The 21,005-nt window shown below is 41.4% G+C and overlaps 1 protein-coding gene across 1 annotated transcript in view; it reads right to left on the reverse strand.

Moving 5' to 3' along the window:
* Positions 1 to 3,014: 3,014 nt before the first annotated feature.
* Positions 3,015 to 21,005, reverse strand: part of prkcab (protein kinase C, alpha, b) — a gene marked incomplete at its 5' end in the record, with an annotated part of 38,099 nt that continues 20,108 nt past the window's right edge. The window contains 9 exons of the mRNA XM_079747097.1: positions 3,015 to 5,315; positions 6,869 to 7,009; positions 8,281 to 8,388; positions 9,799 to 9,879; positions 11,862 to 12,000; positions 13,488 to 13,550; positions 15,179 to 15,270; positions 16,928 to 17,101; positions 17,270 to 17,410. Of these exons, the coding sequence (XP_079603223.1) occupies positions 5,151 to 5,315; positions 6,869 to 7,009; positions 8,281 to 8,388; positions 9,799 to 9,879; positions 11,862 to 12,000; positions 13,488 to 13,550; positions 15,179 to 15,270; positions 16,928 to 17,101; positions 17,270 to 17,410 (1,104 nt within the window). The 3' untranslated portion in view covers positions 3,015 to 5,150. The remainder of the gene's footprint in view (positions 5,316 to 6,868; positions 7,010 to 8,280; positions 8,389 to 9,798; positions 9,880 to 11,861; positions 12,001 to 13,487; positions 13,551 to 15,178; positions 15,271 to 16,927; positions 17,102 to 17,269; positions 17,411 to 21,005) is intronic.

The following is a 21,005-nucleotide window of genomic DNA, read 5'->3' on the forward strand; positions in this document are numbered from 1 at the left end:
CATTGATTTCTCAATGCACAGGTGTGCAGCCTCACCCAGGCAGCCCCAGAGTCCAATCCATCTGACTCAAGCCAGCTGAGGCTGCTTAAACCAGCCATCATGTACACACACTCTCACAGTAACTTAATGGGTCAGTCATGTATACTTATATAATTAGCCATCAATGATAGGCCTGCTTCTTATTCGCTACACGTGTCCACTTATTATCAATCCTAACTGCATACTATCCTGACCTTGGGGATCCGGGCTGCTGCGTCGGCTGTTGGTCAGAATCTGGACTCTGAGGAGGGGTGTACTGCTTCCTAGCCTCTGCCTTCTCTTTCCTCTTCTTTTATTGCCTCCTCCACCTTCTATGCATCTGACCTTTCCCTTGCTCACTTAGATCACTGATGTTCTTATTCTTCTTTTGCTCTACATCCCTTCTCCATTGTTGATGCTCACTCTCTACGTATTGCTGCCTCCTCCCAGTATCAGCATCACGATGTGCACGGCTACAGGTAGAGAGTGAAAGAGAAAGTGAGGGATAAATTAATCTTAAATAGTACTACTTGATCAGGCATTTTTACTAAGGTTAAATTTGAAAAATCATTTTCTTTGCAATTATTTGTTTAAATATTTTAATAAAGAGTTTTCAATATCTATTTTGTGTGACGGGGTGGTTGGATTGAGCTTAACGGACTGCATCTAAGATTAAAAATCAACAAATAAAGAATGAAAAATAATTTCAGAAATTGCCTGCTTGTGTTCCTGGCTGTTCCAAAGGTTTATTTTAAAGGATGTCTCTTCCTCTTCGTGATGTCACTTAAAGCAACAGTACATTATTTATAGACAAAACAAGTTGTTTGACACAAGTCATAAAAATGTTACCAAAAACGTTTTTTTTAAAAAAAAAAAAAGATATATACGTTATGCAAACAGGTGAGACATATTCCTGAAAATAATAAGGGTTTGATATGAATATGACATTTATTTGCTGATAATTTATGTAAATATGTTGGTCTGAACGGACATGATAAAATTTCCAAGTTCTAAAGAACAATTATTGAGAATTCTATGTTACTCTCTAAGAGTTCATAATGTTAACAAGAACCCTTGAATGAATAGCTTTAAGCTTTGGATTTTTTTGTGCCTTATAAACCTCTTCAAAAATTGTGGACCCACCGTCAGAGAAGAACTACTACTATTTAGTTGTGACTATTTATTGATTTAGCAAATGCTTCTCTAATGCAACATACTTATTCAGATACATGCCATTAATGAGCATTTAGGAGGTTAGGCATCTTGCTCAAGGATACCCTACCGGGAGGACTTGAACTGACATGAACCGTGCAGCTGGGAGCCTAGACACTGCACTTTCACTACACTTGGCATTAACACTGCCATTGTAGGTGTTTGATTAAGTTACCCAAGAAATGCATGCACTCTCATTATTGCAAGAAGCTTTTAATAAAAGTGTCCACTAAACAGCATACAGTTTTTTGTGTGTTAGATTCGTATGTCTACTACTGGATAACAGGTATGATATTATTTAGGGCCGGAATCGATCCCTCATGCTTTTATTCTTCAAATTGATAAATAATGACACGGTTTGATTTTAAAGCATCACACGCACTACCTACACCTGCCCTGAAGGAGAAAGAGATGCATGCATTATTTCAGAAGGCTTCATCCATGCATATGTACGAGATCAGGGAGAGATGGAGTGATATGGTCATATATTTCATAATAGACTGGGAATAACCAAAGTGGGCTACTTGTCCCTTTTAATACATAATTGGATTTGTTTGGTTCAATAATCGACACATCTACTTGTGAGCATATTGACACCTGTTCATATATTACTACCGATAATTAAAAAATATCGTGTAAATTATATCGAAACCATTATTTAATACGTAAACAATGCCGAACGTATTAAGCGTTCTCGCCGAAGTAGCAACTGCTTATTTATTTTAAAACGTATCTTACATCAGGGACAACACATTTTCTGCATCTTATCATGCCCAATTTGAAAACAAAAGCCAAAAATATGTACGATGAACAGGTAATATTGACTCTATGAGAGTCGACGTGGTTGTCAGTTTCACCTCATCATTTAATAGTAGGCCTACTTTAAAATATGCATTCTTACCTGAATAGTCCTATGTTCAAGACGCCAGCGGTATGCTTGCCTCTTGCTTCCAAATAGATGTTTATCAGCTCTCAGGTAAGTATGCCTAATTTAAGGAGAAAACGGCTGCGCAACAGACAGCGAGATCGACGGATCAAATGTAAACACGTAATAAAAAAATTAAAACGAATGATTATGGGAACTGGGAGAACCAATTAAACGCCTGGAGTTGTGCTCAGCGACAATCGCAATTGTTATCGACTTGCCTACTTGTAAGCCCTCTTGTCGTCACCGTGCCCAAAACAGTTTTCAACTGGTACAGAATTGCGAACTGTGACTGGTGAAGAGAGAAAGCGCGGGAGGGAGAGAGAGGGGCTGAGGGAGAGCGATGCAGAGAAAGCGCGGGAGAGAGAAAGGGCGGTAGGGAAATGGGGGAGGTAGAGAGCGAGAGTGATTGAGATGCTGTCAGCACGAAGGACAGCTCCTCCGCATCGCTACGGGTGAAAAGATTGACAGGGCGTTCCGTTATTCTATATTGGACCACCGAGTGTTATCATAGCAACCAGGAAGCCTAACTGATAGTTGAAAAGCATATATATTGTCATTACATTAGTGCCATTTTCTTAAGATAGGTATAATATTTTTGTAAGCACTAAGAATACTGTTGTGACCACCAAAGTTATAGCAAAATAAAAGGACAATAGGCTTCCTAAAGAAGAAAGAGTGTGTCAGTACTATTTTGTCTATGCGTTTGGAATAATAAACTTGTCAATCGGATTTTATACCTTTATTCAGACAGTATCCTTTATACCACAATAAACAGAGGAACAAGAGTAATCTGGTTACCAAAAGCAGGGGGCACTGAAAGGGAGAACAAAACAAATAACTTGAGCCTACTGTGGTATCCTGACAAGCATGTTGTGCACATCAACATGGGCCCCACAGGTTGGTCTCCTCTGATACTGGTTCTCAATGTGAGACATTGTAAACATTCATTTATCTTCTCATCTTAAAAAAAAAAAGTAATTTTGGTCCAAATGTGACAGTTAAAACATCAGGTACGATAATAGTAAGTATTACGTAACTACAGGATGAAGACCCTTAAGTGCGCAGAGTCACTGACATTGGCAGCTTCTGAACGACAAAAACAAACAAATTTAGGGGTGAAGTAGGTTTCAGCCTCAAAACTAAGCAAGCTGCTGGCCAGAGCCTCCTCGCTACCACAACACGAGTTTCAGCTGGTTAGTTTGGCAACAACCCAATTAGCATAAAGCCAGCCGAACAAGAAAGGTACACCCACCAAAATCGCCTTAGCTTATACAGCTTGTTTAAACGCTAGCCAAAAGGAGCTCGGAACGGAGAAAGGCTACATGACGAGCAAGAGAGAAAGCGACGGGTAGAAAAAGAAAGATGTTGCGAGGCATTCGGTTGGCTGTACTCCATGCCTCACACCTTGGAAACCAGTTGTAGCATGCAGGGGCCTTTGTCATGCTTAGATCAGGCCTAGTCGCACACATGCACACTATTAAGCTAGAAAACATAGGGCTTTTGCTTTGTTCTGAGGGCCATCGAAGGCCCCATACAACCTCATGTCTGGCTTCCAGCAGGTTGGTTGACGACTGGTTGCTTGGTCTTGAGGAGACCGAGGCGAGACAGAATCAAACTGATTTCATGGTGCGTTGTAAGCTCTATGATACTGGCTAACGAAAGAAAACCTATGGAAACGAGACGAAACAAAACAAAAACAAAATACATCATGTGTAAGGTAATAAAGCACATTCAGTTCGTTTTATAAAATTTTGAAGTAAGATATCTTCTAATAACTTTTTTTAAACATATTTACAAAAAAATGGACATGAATGGTGTGAATCTCGCTAGACATAGGGGATCACAAAGCTTAATGTAAAAATGGGGGGAAAAAAACGATTGATTAAAAGTCATAAACTTTTCTTCAGAATAAGTCCTTCTCTCAAACATACAACAATTATATATCAACATATATCATACTGTTTACAATGATACAGACATTTATGGCATTCTAGAGAGCCTACCGGGTCAGAAATTAAGCATGCAACAGTGAACTGCCTTGTGAATATGGAGATAGTAAATATAAGTGAAATTAATACTCAATATTTGTTGTTCCACAGATTTCTGACTCCCCATACACGTCAGACATACTAATATTTGCATCTTCCTCTGTAACTTTCTTTATATTTCTGTAAATGTGTTTACATGTAATTCCCACCGTCCTATCAAGAATAGTGAAAATAAAAAGATCCAGTGGAAAAGGGTTTGAACTCGTTGATAAAAAACGGTCCAATATGCCGGAGACCTTGTAGTTCCTAAGTACTGCTGAGCAACTGATACAGCTGTCTATAAACTCAGCAGGATTTGTACTTATTTAGCTCCACGTCTATTTTTGGCACTCGGGTAACAGCACACCGTCTGTATATTACAATAGAAAACATAAACAGGATGTATTTTAACCATGGCAGGACATTTTGGTCAAGAATGTACAACAGAACAGGGACCAGGAAAAGTGTAATGTCAAGTTCTGTCGGGTGTGACGTAGCTCCTTGCATGGAAAGAAGTGGTATGGGGTTATGTACATCTTGCATCTTATTACCAGGACCTAGAAGGCATATTAGGGCCGTGTCTGCTTCTCACATTCAAAACACAGGAAAGAGTCTGAGTAATGTAGGATACCAGCGTGAAGGAATATGAATATATATCTATATATTTACGACTGTGTGGGGCTGTGTGGTGAAAAGAGATGGACGTTTTTTAAAAGTAACAGCAAATGTGTTGTGATGATGGAGATTTGATTTCTCTCCCCTTCTGGTTCTTCTTGATTCCTCTTCGACCTCTCCCGGAGCGTTGAGTAGAGGACGAAACAACGAGTCTCTCCCACCGTAGGATACTGAAGGATTGGCGTGTGGAATATCTGCAAAGCCACCGTTGTTGTCCCACTTTCTATCCATATCCCTCTCACTCGATCTTTCGTTCTCCATGTCCTCCTTCTCCACTGCCGTCGGTCCACTCATACCACGCTGTGCAGGGACGGGTGGATGAACTGTGTGTTGACGTAGGAGAAGCCGGCGAACTCGCTCTGGTCGATGTTGGCGATGACCAGCTGGTCGGGCGGGGTCAGCATGGGCTGGGTGCGCGTGAAGAACTTATCAAAGTTCTCCGCCCCTTTGCCGCCCTGCGAAGTACAAAGACACGGAAGACCATTGTTATTCTTCTTGTCTTATCGATGTCAGAGTGCAGTACGGTTCAACCTCCATTTTATCTTGTTATTTTCTAAATACTATGTTAATCATACAGTGGGTTTGAGGGTCTGTTATTTAGCAGATGCCTTCATTTGAAGTGAGATAATTTACAAGTTGTTAATGAGCCGGTAGGGGGTCAGGCATCTTGTTTGCGGATGTGAACAGATAACGAAGACCGCGGCGTGATTTAGTTCTAAAGACAACTGGTGGACACATTCCACGGAGACCGTCAACCCCGTCAGCTCAGGAGGTTGGGGAAGGCGGCACACTAGAAATCCAGATATTGAAGGGAAGGGTGTAGGAGTCATCATGATTGCATTCGAAAAACAGTCAAACCCAAAGCAGCATGGGCCGAGGTCATCTTAAGCACTGGGGGCAGTCATGTGTCAGAATCATTCAAATTCAATGTACAGTACATAGCTGACGCTTAATATACAGGGGACACCACGTAGCCAATTGAGACATTCACCATTCCTCTCAAGGGAATAGGACTGGGTTGTCAAGGTGTATGCGTGTTTACTTGCGTCAGGATTCTATTCTTTAACAAAATGTATGACAAATCAATCCTAAAAAACGATGTAAATGTTGAATATGGCTTCAACCAATGGGTCGCAAATAAACCCATTTTCTTGTCCTTTGTGCCTTTGAAATGCATTTTGGGGCGCCTTGTAATGCTGGTACTCAGAAGTACAATAGCGCAGAATACATAAAAACCAACGTAATAACATCTCAATGGGCCTTTGTGTTGTTGCTGTGGACTGTTTTCAGTCCCATTAGTGAGGAAATATGTGCACTTGCAATACATGCACCCACATGAACCCCACAATGCTTTCTGAGTCCACCAAGCCAAAATCAACCCACCACTCAACCTCCCCGTCTTCCATTACATCTGCCATGAAATCATGGGCACGGGCTGTGTGTGTGTGTGTGTGTGTGTCTGTGTGTGTGTGTGTGTGTGTGTGTGTGTGTGTGTGTGTGTGTGTGTGTGTGTGTGTGTGTGTGTGCATGTGTGCGTGTGTGTGTGTGAGGGCTATTTTGAGCCGCGGCCAGCGGTGCCTTGCCTCAGTAGGCGGAGCTGATAACGACGAGGGAGCTGAAGTGTGTGTGTGTGTTTAGAGGATACAGGGTTAACCCAACTGTAAGCTGAAGCCCTTTGTAGTCACAGGAAGAGACAAGCGTTTGCGAGGGGCAGAGGGGGTGGTAGTTGGGGGGGAGGGGGGGGGAGAGAGTGCTGATTGCAGCTGGTATTTAATGGTCTTTATAGCCTGTGTGCACACATGCACACAAATATGCACACAAACAGTTTGTAATTGCACGTACAACAGCGAGATGCACGCACACACACACACACGCGCACACACACACACAGACACACACAAACACACTTTCAAATTCAGAATGAGCGCTATGAAGCGACATACACAGATATTCACATAACATGTTAAAATATATCATCTGTATTTTGGGGACGGGGACTTGTCCTCACCACTTTGGGTTTGAAGGGGGGCTGGATCTCTCTGTTGGCCAGGCGTTCCCAGTCGATGCGTCTGAAGAATGCCTGCTCCCTGATATCCCGTTCCCCCTCGGGCCCACAGCCCAGCCGCTTGGACGGGTGCTTGGTCATCAGCTGAGAGCGAGAGGGGAATCACAAGCATTACAACTTTTATTGTGTATGAAGTCAGACTTTATAGATTAGGTTATACAACATTTGCCAAATTCCGTTCTTGTTTTTAGCATCGCAGCACAACCCGCAATCAACATCGGCAAAAGCTGCAACCTGAGAATCATAGCATCAAACAACAACTTGCTTCCAGTCCCTTACTCTGTCTACAGGACCGGGAGAGAGAGAGAGAGAGAGAGACAGTCCATTGGCAGGAAGGAGGGAGAGTTGAGGAAGTATGGAGCAGTAAGCTTTGGGCTTAAGTGAGTTTCAGCTTCATAACTACTTGTTAATATGGCTATGGAATCAGATGACTGGCACACTAAAACACACACACACACACACACAGACACACAGACACACACACACACACACACACGCGAAAGCACACTCTCTTTATTTTTCTCTCTTTGTGTGTGAATGCTGAATAACAATGATATCCCCTTAAACTTCACACATCCCACAGCTTTGAGATGGAAAGTGGGATTGGAAGTGCCTTTTCATGGCCATCTCTTTGATGTAGCCATTTTCAGCATTCTATTTTTTCAATGAGAGGAAACATTGATGTTTTAATTTATACTTCTATTGGGTTCCATTAAGCTGCAAGGCACACTATTAAGTGTGGAAGTGATGGTAGGGTATATCAAAAGACTGGCTGAACCTGTCTGTGAATATTAATATTACAAAATTGACACCCGTGGTGATGTTGCAGTGTGATGATGTCAGCTCACAGACAGCAGGTTCTCCTGCTGTGCAGGTGCACACCAACAATATTAATCATTTGAATGACGTGAAAAAATGTATAATCCTGGTTAAAACTATTTCAATTATTCATTCACTTAATTAAATTCAACACAATTACATGAAATCATCTAACACCATTGCAAGGCAAAACACCAGAGAAATTATTAAAAAAGGATAAAGGCTAAAGAATGCATTGAAACATCATTTCTAAGTTTCCATTTGACGTAACCCTGTTCAAAGGTGTGGATGCTAAATTTAGAACTCCATTTTCAGAATTTAGATCTGCCCGTTGGTATGACAATAATCCTAACAAAAGCACCCTATTATTATAATCAACGGGAGATTCCTGGGCGAAACCCCCCCCGCGACCAGGGCGGCAGGGCTCTGTAGACCACAGCAGCCCTCCAGCAGGGCTCTGTAGACCACAGCAGCCCTCCAGCAGGGCTCTGTAGACCACAGCAGCCCTCCAGCAGGGCTCTGTAGGCAGGACTCACTCCCTTGCAGATGGAGACGGCCTCCTTGGACATGGACTTGGGGTAAGAAACGTTGTGCTCCATGATGGATTGGAACAGCTCGTCCTCATCCTCTCCATCGAATGGAGGCTGAGAGAGAGAGCGGGAGAGAGAGAGAGAGAGAGAGAGAGGGAGAGAGAGAGAGAGAGAGAGATTTTTTAGCAGATCTTTATCGCAATTCTTAATTTCACCAATGTCTTATTCTTTTAGCTAGTTCATCTTGTACAAGATATGAATATTATCGGTAATATTGTGGTTCATAAATTATGAACCACTATATAATGAGGTATAACCATTATATAATGAGGTATAACTCCGGAGTACTCTCGCACGGGATTTCTCTCGCACGGGAAGCCAAACAGCAAGGAGACAGCCGACCACCACATAGGAAGGCCCTTCCAAAGATGTTGGCCATTTCCCCACATGACAGAAACAGAGCACGTATTACCCACCCGACACGCCAAGGTGGCAGATCTGATGTGCGCCCAAGTCAAAATCAGAGACATTAGGAACAAAATGAGGAGGTAATTTGTTAAGGTTTCCAGATGAACAGCAAGCCCCAACGCGTTTACGTTGGAAGCCAAACTGAGGGATCTTTTGCCAGGAAACCAAAAGGCTTGGAATTGGGCTTCATTATACACAGGTTTAATTGAATATGACTCATGGATTCCTCTGACAGCTCTGTATTTCAGGTGTCAACAGAGGTGTGTGGCTGTGAGTGTGAGTGTGCGTTGGCCATGTTGATAACAGACCTTCATCCATAACGCTGCTATTCTTCTCACTCTAAAGAGAGAGACCTATATAGATTTCGTCTCTAGTTTCTTGCATCTTTCATGTATTTTCCTTTCACCTAAGGTATGGCAGAGCATATAAAATATAGATGTCTGCGACCACTCTGAGAGCGGAATCCATGAGTGCCCCCTCAGTGTAAACACACTGAGTGGGATTCACCATTCACTCATTCATTAAATGAATGATCACTCACTACTTAGTAAATCCTTATTATTATATGATTTACTTATTCACGATAACCCACTAACTCACTTACCAACTAATTTGTTCACTAGCTATCTAACATACTCATTAGCTAGATATCTCAATAACTACACTTACTCACTCACTTACTTTCTTACTGACTAACAAACTAACTCACTCACTGTATCAGTATCTTACTGACTCACTCCCTCACTCACTCACATTCACTCTAACTATCTAACTGAGTAACTCACTTACTCGCTAACTCATTTACCATCTAACAAAGGAACTCCAATCAATCCTGATATATAGAATTTCATAAAACCATCCACCAGCTGTATTCTGCCAAGTGGTTAAGAAAATGTGCCTAATGTAAAACAACTGTGTACACAATATAGTATCAGTATTTTCATGAGTGAGATGTAGGTTTGAGTACAACTCAATAGGCCTACTTACAATATGTCAATATCAGCAATACTAATCTTAACCAATTTTGAATTCCTGAAAGACGAAAAAGGTGATTACCTGTCCTGCCAGCATCTCATAGAGTAGAACGCCATACGCCCACCAGTCCACAGACTTCCCATAAGGTTGGTACGCAATGATCTATCAAGGGAATGAAATACAGAGGAAGGATACACATCTGATTTCTTGACATAAACTCCTGAACACAAATATCAAGAAAGCCATTATTCATTTATTCGTCTTTCGTACTCACATGCACTTTGCAAGACATTCAGTGTGCTATTCAATCGTTTAGCCAATTTCTTTTAGATGCATGACAGTAAGGTGTAGATGGAGTAAGGTATCTCGCTCAAGGATGCCTTCATTTGGGTTCAGACCCAGAACCTCTCAGCATGGAATCGAACACCCTAACCACTGCATAATACTCTCCTGCCCCTTAGAGTACATGTTCGCAGGCCATACAACATTATATTTCAGACATACTAAAGACATCGTCACGGCTAAGAAATCTATCCGTTTCAGTTCAAGCCTTTGCCCTGATAAGTCACCCATACACAATCAAGAATTTAAATATTTTCAAAATTTGTTTTAGTAATTTCAGGGCAGGGGTCCGACGTTGTGATAAGCTGGAGAGATGATTTAAGGCTGTGCTGCCACACAGCAGAGCTCTCTTTCCACACAAGTCGCATGTGACCACCGTTAAACACGCGGAGCTATTTTCCACTGCCATAACAAAAGGCTCGCTGTCCAACCATCCAATTTACCAACCAATCGTCACTTCCCCACACAAATGTTACACACACACAAACAACACACCCACACACATCCCACACACGTGTACGCATGCGTACACACAAATATACAAGCACACACACAGACATCAACACACACACACACACACTCGCACTCATTCGTCAACACAAATATACGAGCACACACAAACAAACACATACACACATGTGTACACGTTCATGGACACATGTACGAGCACACACATGCACAGGCTTACAACTGCATTTAGCTTTTGTCGGTTTCAAAAAGGCAGCAATGTAAAAGCTGAATAATAAGTAGAAAGAAATGTTTACATTTCAGTTTAAGCCATGATCGTTCATAGTCACTTACTACTTAAAATTGCCTTCTTATGTTTCGCCCTTATTTTTATCACGTTCGTCTATGATTATGTGTTTGGTGTGAAGGAATAATTAATCAGTAAGCTGATACAAGCATCAAGAACCTGACCTTTTTGTTCACCCATTAGTCAAAACAAATGAATGATGCATTAATTATGATACAGCAATTAATATAAATAATATCATTAGTGAATAAACTTGTAAATACATGCAGAACATATTCTGCATTCAGCATCAGGTTTTTTCCTCTCACTAGTAAGAGGCTTTCACCTGACTTCTACAATCTTTTATAACATCTAAAAAACAGAAGTAACAAAATTTGCCAGATTCTAAATCTGTATCTTTGCATGCCCACGGTTGAACATGAGCGCGTCCCCGCCCTCACTCTGTATGCACAGCGCAGTACACATTAATGAGTCAGAAAGTGGTTTAAGAACACCATTATCACTCTGTTATTGGGTGCAAAGCTTTAATTGATCATGTTAAAAAGAAGAACAGAGGCTTAACATCGGTTAATAGAAATCTCAGAGTTCACAAGTGCAAAAGTATCAGACGTTTAAAAAGTTTCACTCTTTTGAAAAAAAGGGGCCACACATGTAAAGACAAACCTACGCAGGTGCTTGGGAGCAGTCTGGGCAGGATAATGCAGCGTAGGGTTTGACTCCCAGTCGAAAAAAGGTACTGAGGTTCGATCCCGAATAACTTGAGCCTGATGCCGAGGCTCAATCTGGTCCTTAATGGCATGGCTTAATACAACACCATTTCCCTCGTGACCTGCAGGGACTGACTCCACCGTCACTCTTTATCTGACCGGAAACTGAACTACTGTCATTCTCATCCAGGTGTCTACAGACAGCATTGCAGAGCTATTCATGTTTATTTCCGGGTAGAAAAGCGTCAAGTCATTCGATAGAGTTGTAACCAAGGAGCAGCTGACTTTAAAAATACGGAAAATGCCCGACTGGATTCGGGTTACTCGGATGGGCGTCTTACCTCGGGGGCGATGTAGTCTGGCGTTCCGCAGAAGGTGCGTGTGTTCATACCCTCGTACATGTTCTCCTTACACATGCCAAAGTCAGCGATCTTGATGTGGCCCTCAGAGTCCAGCATGACGTTGTCCAGCTTCAGATCCCTGCCAGACAGACCAGGGAGTGTGTGTGATAGGGTGTGCATTGTAGGAGTGCGTATATTCTGTTATAACAAGGTGACCCCAATTAACCGTTAATTAAAGTTCCCGTTTTAAAGGTCGACTCTGCTTGACTATCAACATGAAACCTACCATTATTTTTCACTCTCCTGATGATTGAACGTTTATGTAGTTATATTTAGCCCAAGAGCATATTTCGACTGCCCAGAAGCTTCTCTCCATTTAGTTATGTTCCCTTGACTGCATTTGTTATGGAAAAAAGGACATTGATGTTACATTGATTTTGCTGATTGCTCTCGAGCATGTGCTTTGAGAAGCACAGGCTATCACTTTGCTGTTACAAGTGATACACGTTCGCCTATAGCTTGACACAGCACCAGAAGAGAAACGACATGAATGATAATTCATAAAATGGTTTTGTTCCACGCTCTGCTCAGGGCTTATCTGTCTCAAAACACTCTCACACATAGACACACACACAGACCCAGACACATACAAACACACACCCACACAGACACAGACACACGCCCATAGACACACAAACATACACTGTGTTAAAATACAATCAGTCATTGTCCTCAATTCGATATTCAGACGCAACTGCCTTCTCCTGGTGCTGAATGTTGGTAAATGACAAAGTCTATAACACTCTTTTCCTCTTCCTTTTCTGAGGTATTTTCCTGTTGCATGTGTCAATTCTTTCATAAAATTGTTTTGCCTTGTATTCCTCTTCTTCTCTGGACACTGGCTGGAAATGAGAAGATGTAGTAGTTTGTGTGTCTGTTCGGGTGTGTGTGTGTGTGTGTGTGTGTGTGTGTGTGTGTGTGTGTGTTTGTTTGTGTGCCTGTGTGTGTGTGTGTGTGTGTGTGTGCGTGTGTGTGTATGTGTGTTTGTATTTGCTCATAAAAGGAAAGGTGAGTAAGCCAGGCTCAAACATGCCTTATCATTTCTAATAAGTTTTGGCCGTCGTGGTTTGATCTGCAGCAGAATGCTGAATGCAGGTTTGTATTTCAGCAGACGTGAAACATAAAAAACAACTTTATACACCTTCTAAATAAACTGTGTGCCGCACTGTTACTCTCACCTCTTCACGTCCTCGCTCTCATGTGTCATGTGCACACACATTTAAAAAATATTTTCAATGATCACTTAACTTCCCCATTCCTATTAAAATAGGGAGGCTGGTTACTGTTTTATAATGAACTCTCTTCTCTAATTGTGCAAACATCCACCTCAAGTGCAGTGAGTGTTGCCAACTGTATATTTAAAGCCAGCTTGCTGGCTTTAAATATATCTATGAGGAAATCTACACAATCTATGAGGAACTCATAGATTGTGTTTAGAGCTTGCAGTTAATAACACAGTTTTTGGAACTTGTATAAAGTTCCAATGACAGCTCGCATTTAAAGCCAAGATGGCGGCTTACTAAGTAAGTCCTGTTTACATGCAATGAAAAACAATGAAGAACCCACCTATAGATGACTCCCTTTCTGTGCAGGAAGAATAAGCCCACGGCGATCTCTGCAGCATAAAATCTGAAAAGAACAACAAAAAAAAACAGTATATGTTGTTAGATCTATATCATCTTTAATCCACAGACACCGAGCGCAATCACTTAACTCTTTCAGCGTGCGTCAATTCAGGTTCTAAACGTGGCTCTCCCACGTTTGCCTGGTTGTACTGAGATTTATTTTTTGAACCAGGGGTTTGAAGAGGTGTAAATAATCCATAATCAACAGCCCTTCTTGATGCCTGTATTGGTTTGTGGTACAGTCATCAGCACCGGTCTGAGCAATCACAGCAGGACTCTGCTGCTACACCCCACATGCTCATCTCTACAAAGTATGTTTCTTGGTTGCGTTCCTGAGGAACACAATTAACGCATAGAAATAAATAGCGTTGATGCAGACAGTACCCCTGGACACATGCAGGTACCAGCTGTTGGAATCCCGGATTCTTCTCCCAATTTACACAAGTGTTTCAGTGCGTGCATAAACAAAACCAGCAGGTGATTGGCTACACGCAGAGCAGTGTTAGGGAAAATGTCCAAATACATTGTTAACTCTCTTTCCATGCCGACAGAACCTTTTACTGAGAGCCTATTTATTAAACCTACTAACTATTGTCTGGTTGTACGCAATTGTCTCTGTTTTATGTCTATTGTCGGTCTATTGAATTGTACACAACCGTGTACAAAAACCTAACTCTATAATTTCCATGTGTTGAAATAAAAGGTCTAATACTTCTCACATGTATCTAGCTACTTTCATAGTGTTACACCTTTTCAAAATACACCTGGTCATTAACATAGGCAATGAAATAGAGGTGATGAAACATAGGTGATGAAGGTGAATATTCATATCGTCACCCTCTTAAAGTAATGGCCTAAGTCACTTTTTTGCCAAAATGATTTTCTTGCCTGAATCAGCTCTTTGTGATGCTGGCCACCTCTGGTAAAATCCCCAACATCCTCAGTTGAACAGATCATGTGATCCTAACCCTTTAGTGTAATGGCCTATGTCATGAGTTTGAATTAGGCCAATTTATTTTGCGTGACTTAGGCAATTGTATCATCATTATTTGTATATCAAAGGTTGTCATAACCTTTTTGTTTGAAATGATTCATAAATATCATATACTCTATATATGGTTCAGTTTTTTCTATTTTCTGAACAACTTGAAAATATGACTATTTAATATTTTTTAAAATGACTGGCCATTACTTAAAGAGGGTGACGATATGTGCAAACAGGAGCTGACCCTCCTGCATGATCTGGGGGAACATAATCCATGACCAAACACGGTAATCAGCTGTATGCAAACCAACAGTTTGTTGGTCCCTTGAAAGCTTTACATGATAGGGCGAAATTATAAGATGACCTGTGTTGATAGATCCTTCAGAAACACAAAACGATTCAGCTGTAGTGAAAGTGATAAACCTCAGAATGCTTTCAGACATACTTTGCAGAAAAAGTCTGATTTCCATTCATGGTGTCCACAAGTTGCCGAACATACGCAAACATGTCGACAACATGAAAGCATTACGGCAACAGAGTAGGCACGGAGAGGGATAAACGAGCATTGGTTGGGGTGACAGCATGTAGCACATAAACATAGTGTCCCCTGAATATTCAGCTGGTTTGGCAGGTAGGGTCATACTCACACTGCCTGGGGCTCTTTAAACTTGCCCACACGTTGGATGTGGTACATGAGGTCCCCTCCATTGATGTACTCCATCACAAAGTACAGCCGGTCCTGTGGACAGAGTAAGGTACAGGTAGAAAGTGGCTGATGTATGCTTTGATTCTCAGGTTGCAGATGTTGAAGACGATGAGGACGATGATGATTATGCTGCGATCCTAAAAGAACAGAAAAATATGCTCAGAAGCATTGAATTTTTAGCTTGTTAAAAATAAATGAGTCACAATAATAGGCCTGTGATACAGTAACATAATTATACCACTCCTTTACAGAACAGAAAATGTTGTATAACCTCATCCATAAACTTCATGGAAAATAAAAGTTGCAATGCATGCTTGTATAAACCCTCCTCCTACAGCCTCTGATGAAAATTAAGACATTATTCATTGTTAGGAATTTCTTTAGATTTTCTCTCTCTCTCTCTCTGAGGACTTAGTATTCCAGAGTCAACGCAACAGATTGTGTGTGTCCAGATCCGTATGTCTGTATGTGTGTCTGTGTGCGTGTGTGTGTCAGTGTGTGTGCCCTTTCTATACAATGTGGTCTAAGATGAATAGTATAGATACAGTCACCAAAGAGAACACACACCTCATGTTGGAGGGGGAAACAGAATTTATGAATGAAGTGATGATCAGCGTGCACACACACACACACACACACACACACACACACACACACACACACACACACACGCACACACACACACACACACACACGTACACACACAAATATTTCCTCTCATAAAAAATGAAATCGCTCCACATTGTGTCTAGATTCTATAGACAGAACAAAAGCAGTGAATTAGTTTTAGAGGACACTCTGAGAGCCAGTACACTACAACATGCACGGTACTACAACTTGTATTTTTAAGGGTGTTTTTGGTTGCTTGTGTGCCTCCCTCAACACCTGGGGCTACAACACGTTTCACACTTTTCCTTTTAAAATAGCCTAAAACAAAACTTTCAAAATATTCAAGTGTTCTCATGTGGTCATTAAATCAGAGTATGTGATGTTATGTTCATAATATCATAACTTAAAAAGAGGATTGCCTTTTCATTGTTGGCCCACAGTGGTCAGCATATTGCAAAAGGACTAGACCAAAGATGTCCTTTGCAAACCATTTTATTTTTATACTCAGGTTTTATACGTGGCTTTGGTTTGGTCACTTAACCTTCTGTTTACTTAAAGGACCCCTACTATTTAATCATGGCTAATCAACATCACACCTGGTGGAATAATAAAATAGGGGACCTTGCTTTTCTGACTTGACACACATAATGATCGCTTGCCTTCATCTTAAGAGATTTTGGCAAGCAAACAAAATCTTGCCAAATCATTTAATTGGTTAGCTTTAGGCAACACAACTTCTTGGTTTGGTTTAGGCAACACAACTACTTGTTTAGGTTTAGGCAACACAACTAATTGGTTAGGTTTAGGCAACACAACTATTTGGTTAGGTTTAGGCAACACAACTAATTGGTTAGGATTAGGCAACACAACTACTTGGTTAGGTTTAGGCAACACAACTACTTGGTTAGGATTAGGCAACACAACTAATTGGTTAGGTTTAGGCAACACAACTAATTGGTTAGGTTTAGGCAACACAACTACTTGGTTAGGTTTAGGCAACACAACTACTTGGTTAGGTTTAGGCAAGGAGAGACTTGGGCGTGGCGCGACGGGTTAGGGCTAGAGTTGGTTGGGGACGCACCACGGTCTGGAAGCAGGAGTGCAGCTGTGTGAGGAAGGGGGGCTTATCCCTCTGGGCCAGCACCCTCTTCTCCACCATGGTGCACTCCACGTCATCGTCCTGGATCACCACGTCCTTCTTCAGGATCTTAACAGCGTACAGCTCCTCAGTGGACTTCATCTCTGCCAGCATCACCTGGGTGGGTGGACAACATCGATAGTGGACAACTGGGTTTATAGGTTTATTCTTTATATGCTATATGGCCCCGTTTTGCGAATGACAATATCCAACCACGACCTCAACAAAGCCCCCCGTGTCATATGGTCGGTTGTATTCACGGGTCACCGTTGCTATGGCGCTCACCTTGCCGAAGCTTCCCTTCCCCAGCAGTGCCAGGAAGTGAAAGTCACTGAGGCGGACTCGGTCCATGATCCCCGACGGCAGACTGAACCTCCGGTGGTCCGACGGAGTGATCATCTTCTTACCGGGACCCATCTTGGCTTTCTGCATACACACACGCACAGACACCGAGCGCACACACACACACAGACACACACACACACACACACACACACATACCGTAGTGATTTAATGTGATAGACAGTATCAGGGTTGAATCATTTTAGGATTGTGTGTGTAATTATTTCTGTTAAAGTACATGGTGTGCCAAATGTATCGAACCATTTACATTGTGAAAGGGCACAATGTTAGTAAGGTTAGTTCAGAGTACATCTGCATGCATGAACAACCGCCTTTTTTTTTTTTGTCTTTGAAACAATGAAAAAACCTAACCCTAAATTAACAGTTCAGCCAGTCAGATCATGTAAACAAGGGAGAATATTTGAGACAGTGAGCAAGCACTGCTCTGGTGTCCGTCTGGTAGCTCTCTAAGGAAAGAACAATGAAAAGAAATGAACAGGATTTTCTCTCTTTATCTCAGAGTTTGTTTACATTTCATTTAGGATATAGGAACCGGTACTGAGACCTCATACCAGACAGACAGTTCTCCTGTACATTCTCTGCCTCTGAAAATATTAGCGTTGTTAGTAATGAAACAAGTGACAAAAATGTGAACAACAAAGTGACATAAATTAGAAAAATGTCACAGTGACATGCCCATGGTCAGCCCCTCGGTTCAATATTCGACCTCCCATTGGCTGGCTGATGCCGCGTATAGCTCTCTGACGACAGAGACAGCTCTGTTGCTAGTGTAATTTAGAAACGCTTGAAAGCTTGTGGAGTAAGGGGAGGGAGGGAGGGAGGAGAGGACTCTGTGGGGGGGTCCCAGCATCCCCTGTCATTATAATGATTGCACTGTCCATTTTCTTTTGGTTTTGTGTTGTGGTGTTTTTTTCACACACTGGGCAATAATGTGTTCAAGACAACTGAGAATTTGGATAAAAAGGAGTTGCGACTTGTTTGAAATGAATTGAATGGTTGTCTAACGCAAACGTCCTAGGATGGAAATTGGGGTATCATTTCAGGGCTATCAAACATCAAACATAACCTTCAGCGTAACTGGGAACGATTCATTATTTGTTGACAATCTTGTGTAATTATCCAATATGTGTTTATATAGTTTATATTCACTCTGATAATAGCAATATTTGGAATTGTATAGCTATTTTACCAATTAAATAAGCTAGCCAGTGTTAGTCTCTTTTCTTCTCAATAGCAAAAATTGCGGCTGATTGTATCTTTTGTATTACAACCCTATTAATACGCAGAAGCTGCCATTAAGGCTCAAATTGGTTTCTGTTACTGTCAGATTACAGGGGAAAAGAGGCAACTGGTGGAGCCGGCACACAATTATGTTAGGAGTGTTGAATGGGATCAGAAAGTCGTGATCATGTTTTGACAAATCAGGCTGACCAGATGAGCTGGTTTCTAGAGAAAATCTGTCGTCCACAAGTTTCTGGGGTTCGTTTTTTTATTTTTTACTGTTGCTGTAACAATAGCAACTACATAAAAATATAGTGATGCATGAAAACTATATGTAATACAGTTAAGAGAGCCTGATAAAGGGACAACAAACTGTCGTTTGAGCCCCCACTGCGATAAAAGCTTCACCCCAACATTTAAAAACTATCTAAGTGCTGCCATCATGTGGAGAGGCTAAGAAATAGCGCTTACGATCTACATATGAAGTTCCGGTTACCATTCTCTGCATCACTCATCATGGACTTTTACGCATACAACACGTTGTATGCAACGTATATTATTAAGCCACTTATTAAACCTACAATCCATAATAAGTGCATAATCCTTTTTCAAAATAATAATAAAAATGATATCTATCACGGTGAGTCAAACTTCCTCATTGGCTCACATCTAATAATATAATTATTAGATGAATAAGATTAAATAATACAATTAGGAAACAACTCTGCATAGTAACAAGCCCAACAGATTGTAAGTTTAACCATGGCTTCATGTACTACTAGCGTTCTATAGGCCGGACTAGCATTAGACTTATAGAGGGTAGCGCAAAGGCCACACTATAAGCCAATGAGGAGCAGGTGGGACAACCTCCCAAACAATGAGGAGCGAGTGGGTGAGGATCTCCTAGCCATCGATCTTTGAAGAATAAGTCCCGCCTCCGAGGCTCCTGGTTCCCTCGTCAAATGTCTATGGGGAATAACATGGGTTTTTCTAATGATCGTACATAGCAAACTCTGTAGGTGGGGAAGAAGTAAAAGCTGGGTATCGTTTTGAACGACACACTTTTTCCATCTAGCTTCGGCTGGGTTTTTGGATTGTCGGTGCCGGTAAAATAGTATTAACAATAGTTTACTACTTTAACGGCACCGACAATCCAAAATTCCAGTCAAAACTAGATGTAAAAAGTGTGTTGTTCAAAACGTGCCGCAGCTTTTACTTCTTTGCCACCTACAGAGTTTGTTTTCTACGATCATTCAAAAACCCGATGTTATTTCCCATAGGCATTTGACCGAGGGAACCGGAGCCTCGGAGGCGGGTCTTAATCTTCAGAGGTCTATTGACAAAGTGCAATGATGGAAAAGAGCACTAAAGCCCACCAGAATGCCGGTCGGATCTACAAATTTACTAACAAAGCTCTGTGGAATGGCTAGATAACTCAAACTCAGCAACTGTAAACAATGAAGGCACAAATGAGAGAGGTTAAATTAAAATAGACCATCAAAGAAAGGAGAGAAATGTCTTGTTTCAGCCATGTGCTGTGGGGGCGACGGCCATTGTTAGTAAATTCGATTCCTCTCACGGAAATCGCAGACAAAAAACAAACCGAAACAAATAACCAAAGGGCGGTTTGTTAGCACAGGAGAGAAAAGCATGCGTGGTGGACACACCGTGCAAGGTGATTAGCAAACATATAGATCATTAAAGAGAGAGTGAGTGAGTAAGAGACAGATCTAGAGAGTCATAGTGTGGAAGCAGGCAGAAGTGCTACCTTGAGATAGTGGATATTTAGTTGGCAGGCCTAGAAGAGAAGAAAGGAGGAAAGAATGCTAACTTGTTAGCATGGTGAAAAGCTAAAACGCTGTGAACACGCTCAATAGTTGCTCCGTAGCAACCCCCGGTTAACTATGCATGTGATATGTACATAGATATCTGTCACTGGATCAAGAATTGATTTAATTAAAAGAGCTTTATGTTAGTTATTTTAAATTTCTGATGATTATTTTTATTACAATTAATCCTATTACTATGTACTTGGTCATTATTTTCAAGATAAATGTAAATTAATTAAACTCATTATGTGCTAAAAGAAATTTGCTTCTTATATATTTACTTAATTATTACACCTCTAACAAAAAAACAGAAATTAGATTATTGAGAAGAAAACCCTCTTCTCTCTTTTCATTTGATGATCAACATCAATGGGCCTGACCTTGGTTTCCAAGGCAACAGAGACTGTGTGTGTGTGTGTGTGTGTGTGTGTGTGTGTGTGTAGTGTGTGTGTGTGTGTGTGTGTGTGTGTGTGTGTGGATGAAAGCTTGTGCGGAAACTTCGAGGCACAGAAATCAAAAGCCATCTTTTCAAATGAGGACAACAAGCACTATGGCTCTGCCTTGTATCCTCGTCTTATAACCAAAGATACAGTACAGATAAGATAGCC

This window comes from Pollachius pollachius (assembly GCF_949987615.1).
Source record: "Pollachius pollachius genome assembly, chromosome: 11".
Lineage (NCBI taxonomy): Eukaryota > Metazoa > Chordata > Actinopteri > Gadiformes > Gadidae > Pollachius > Pollachius pollachius.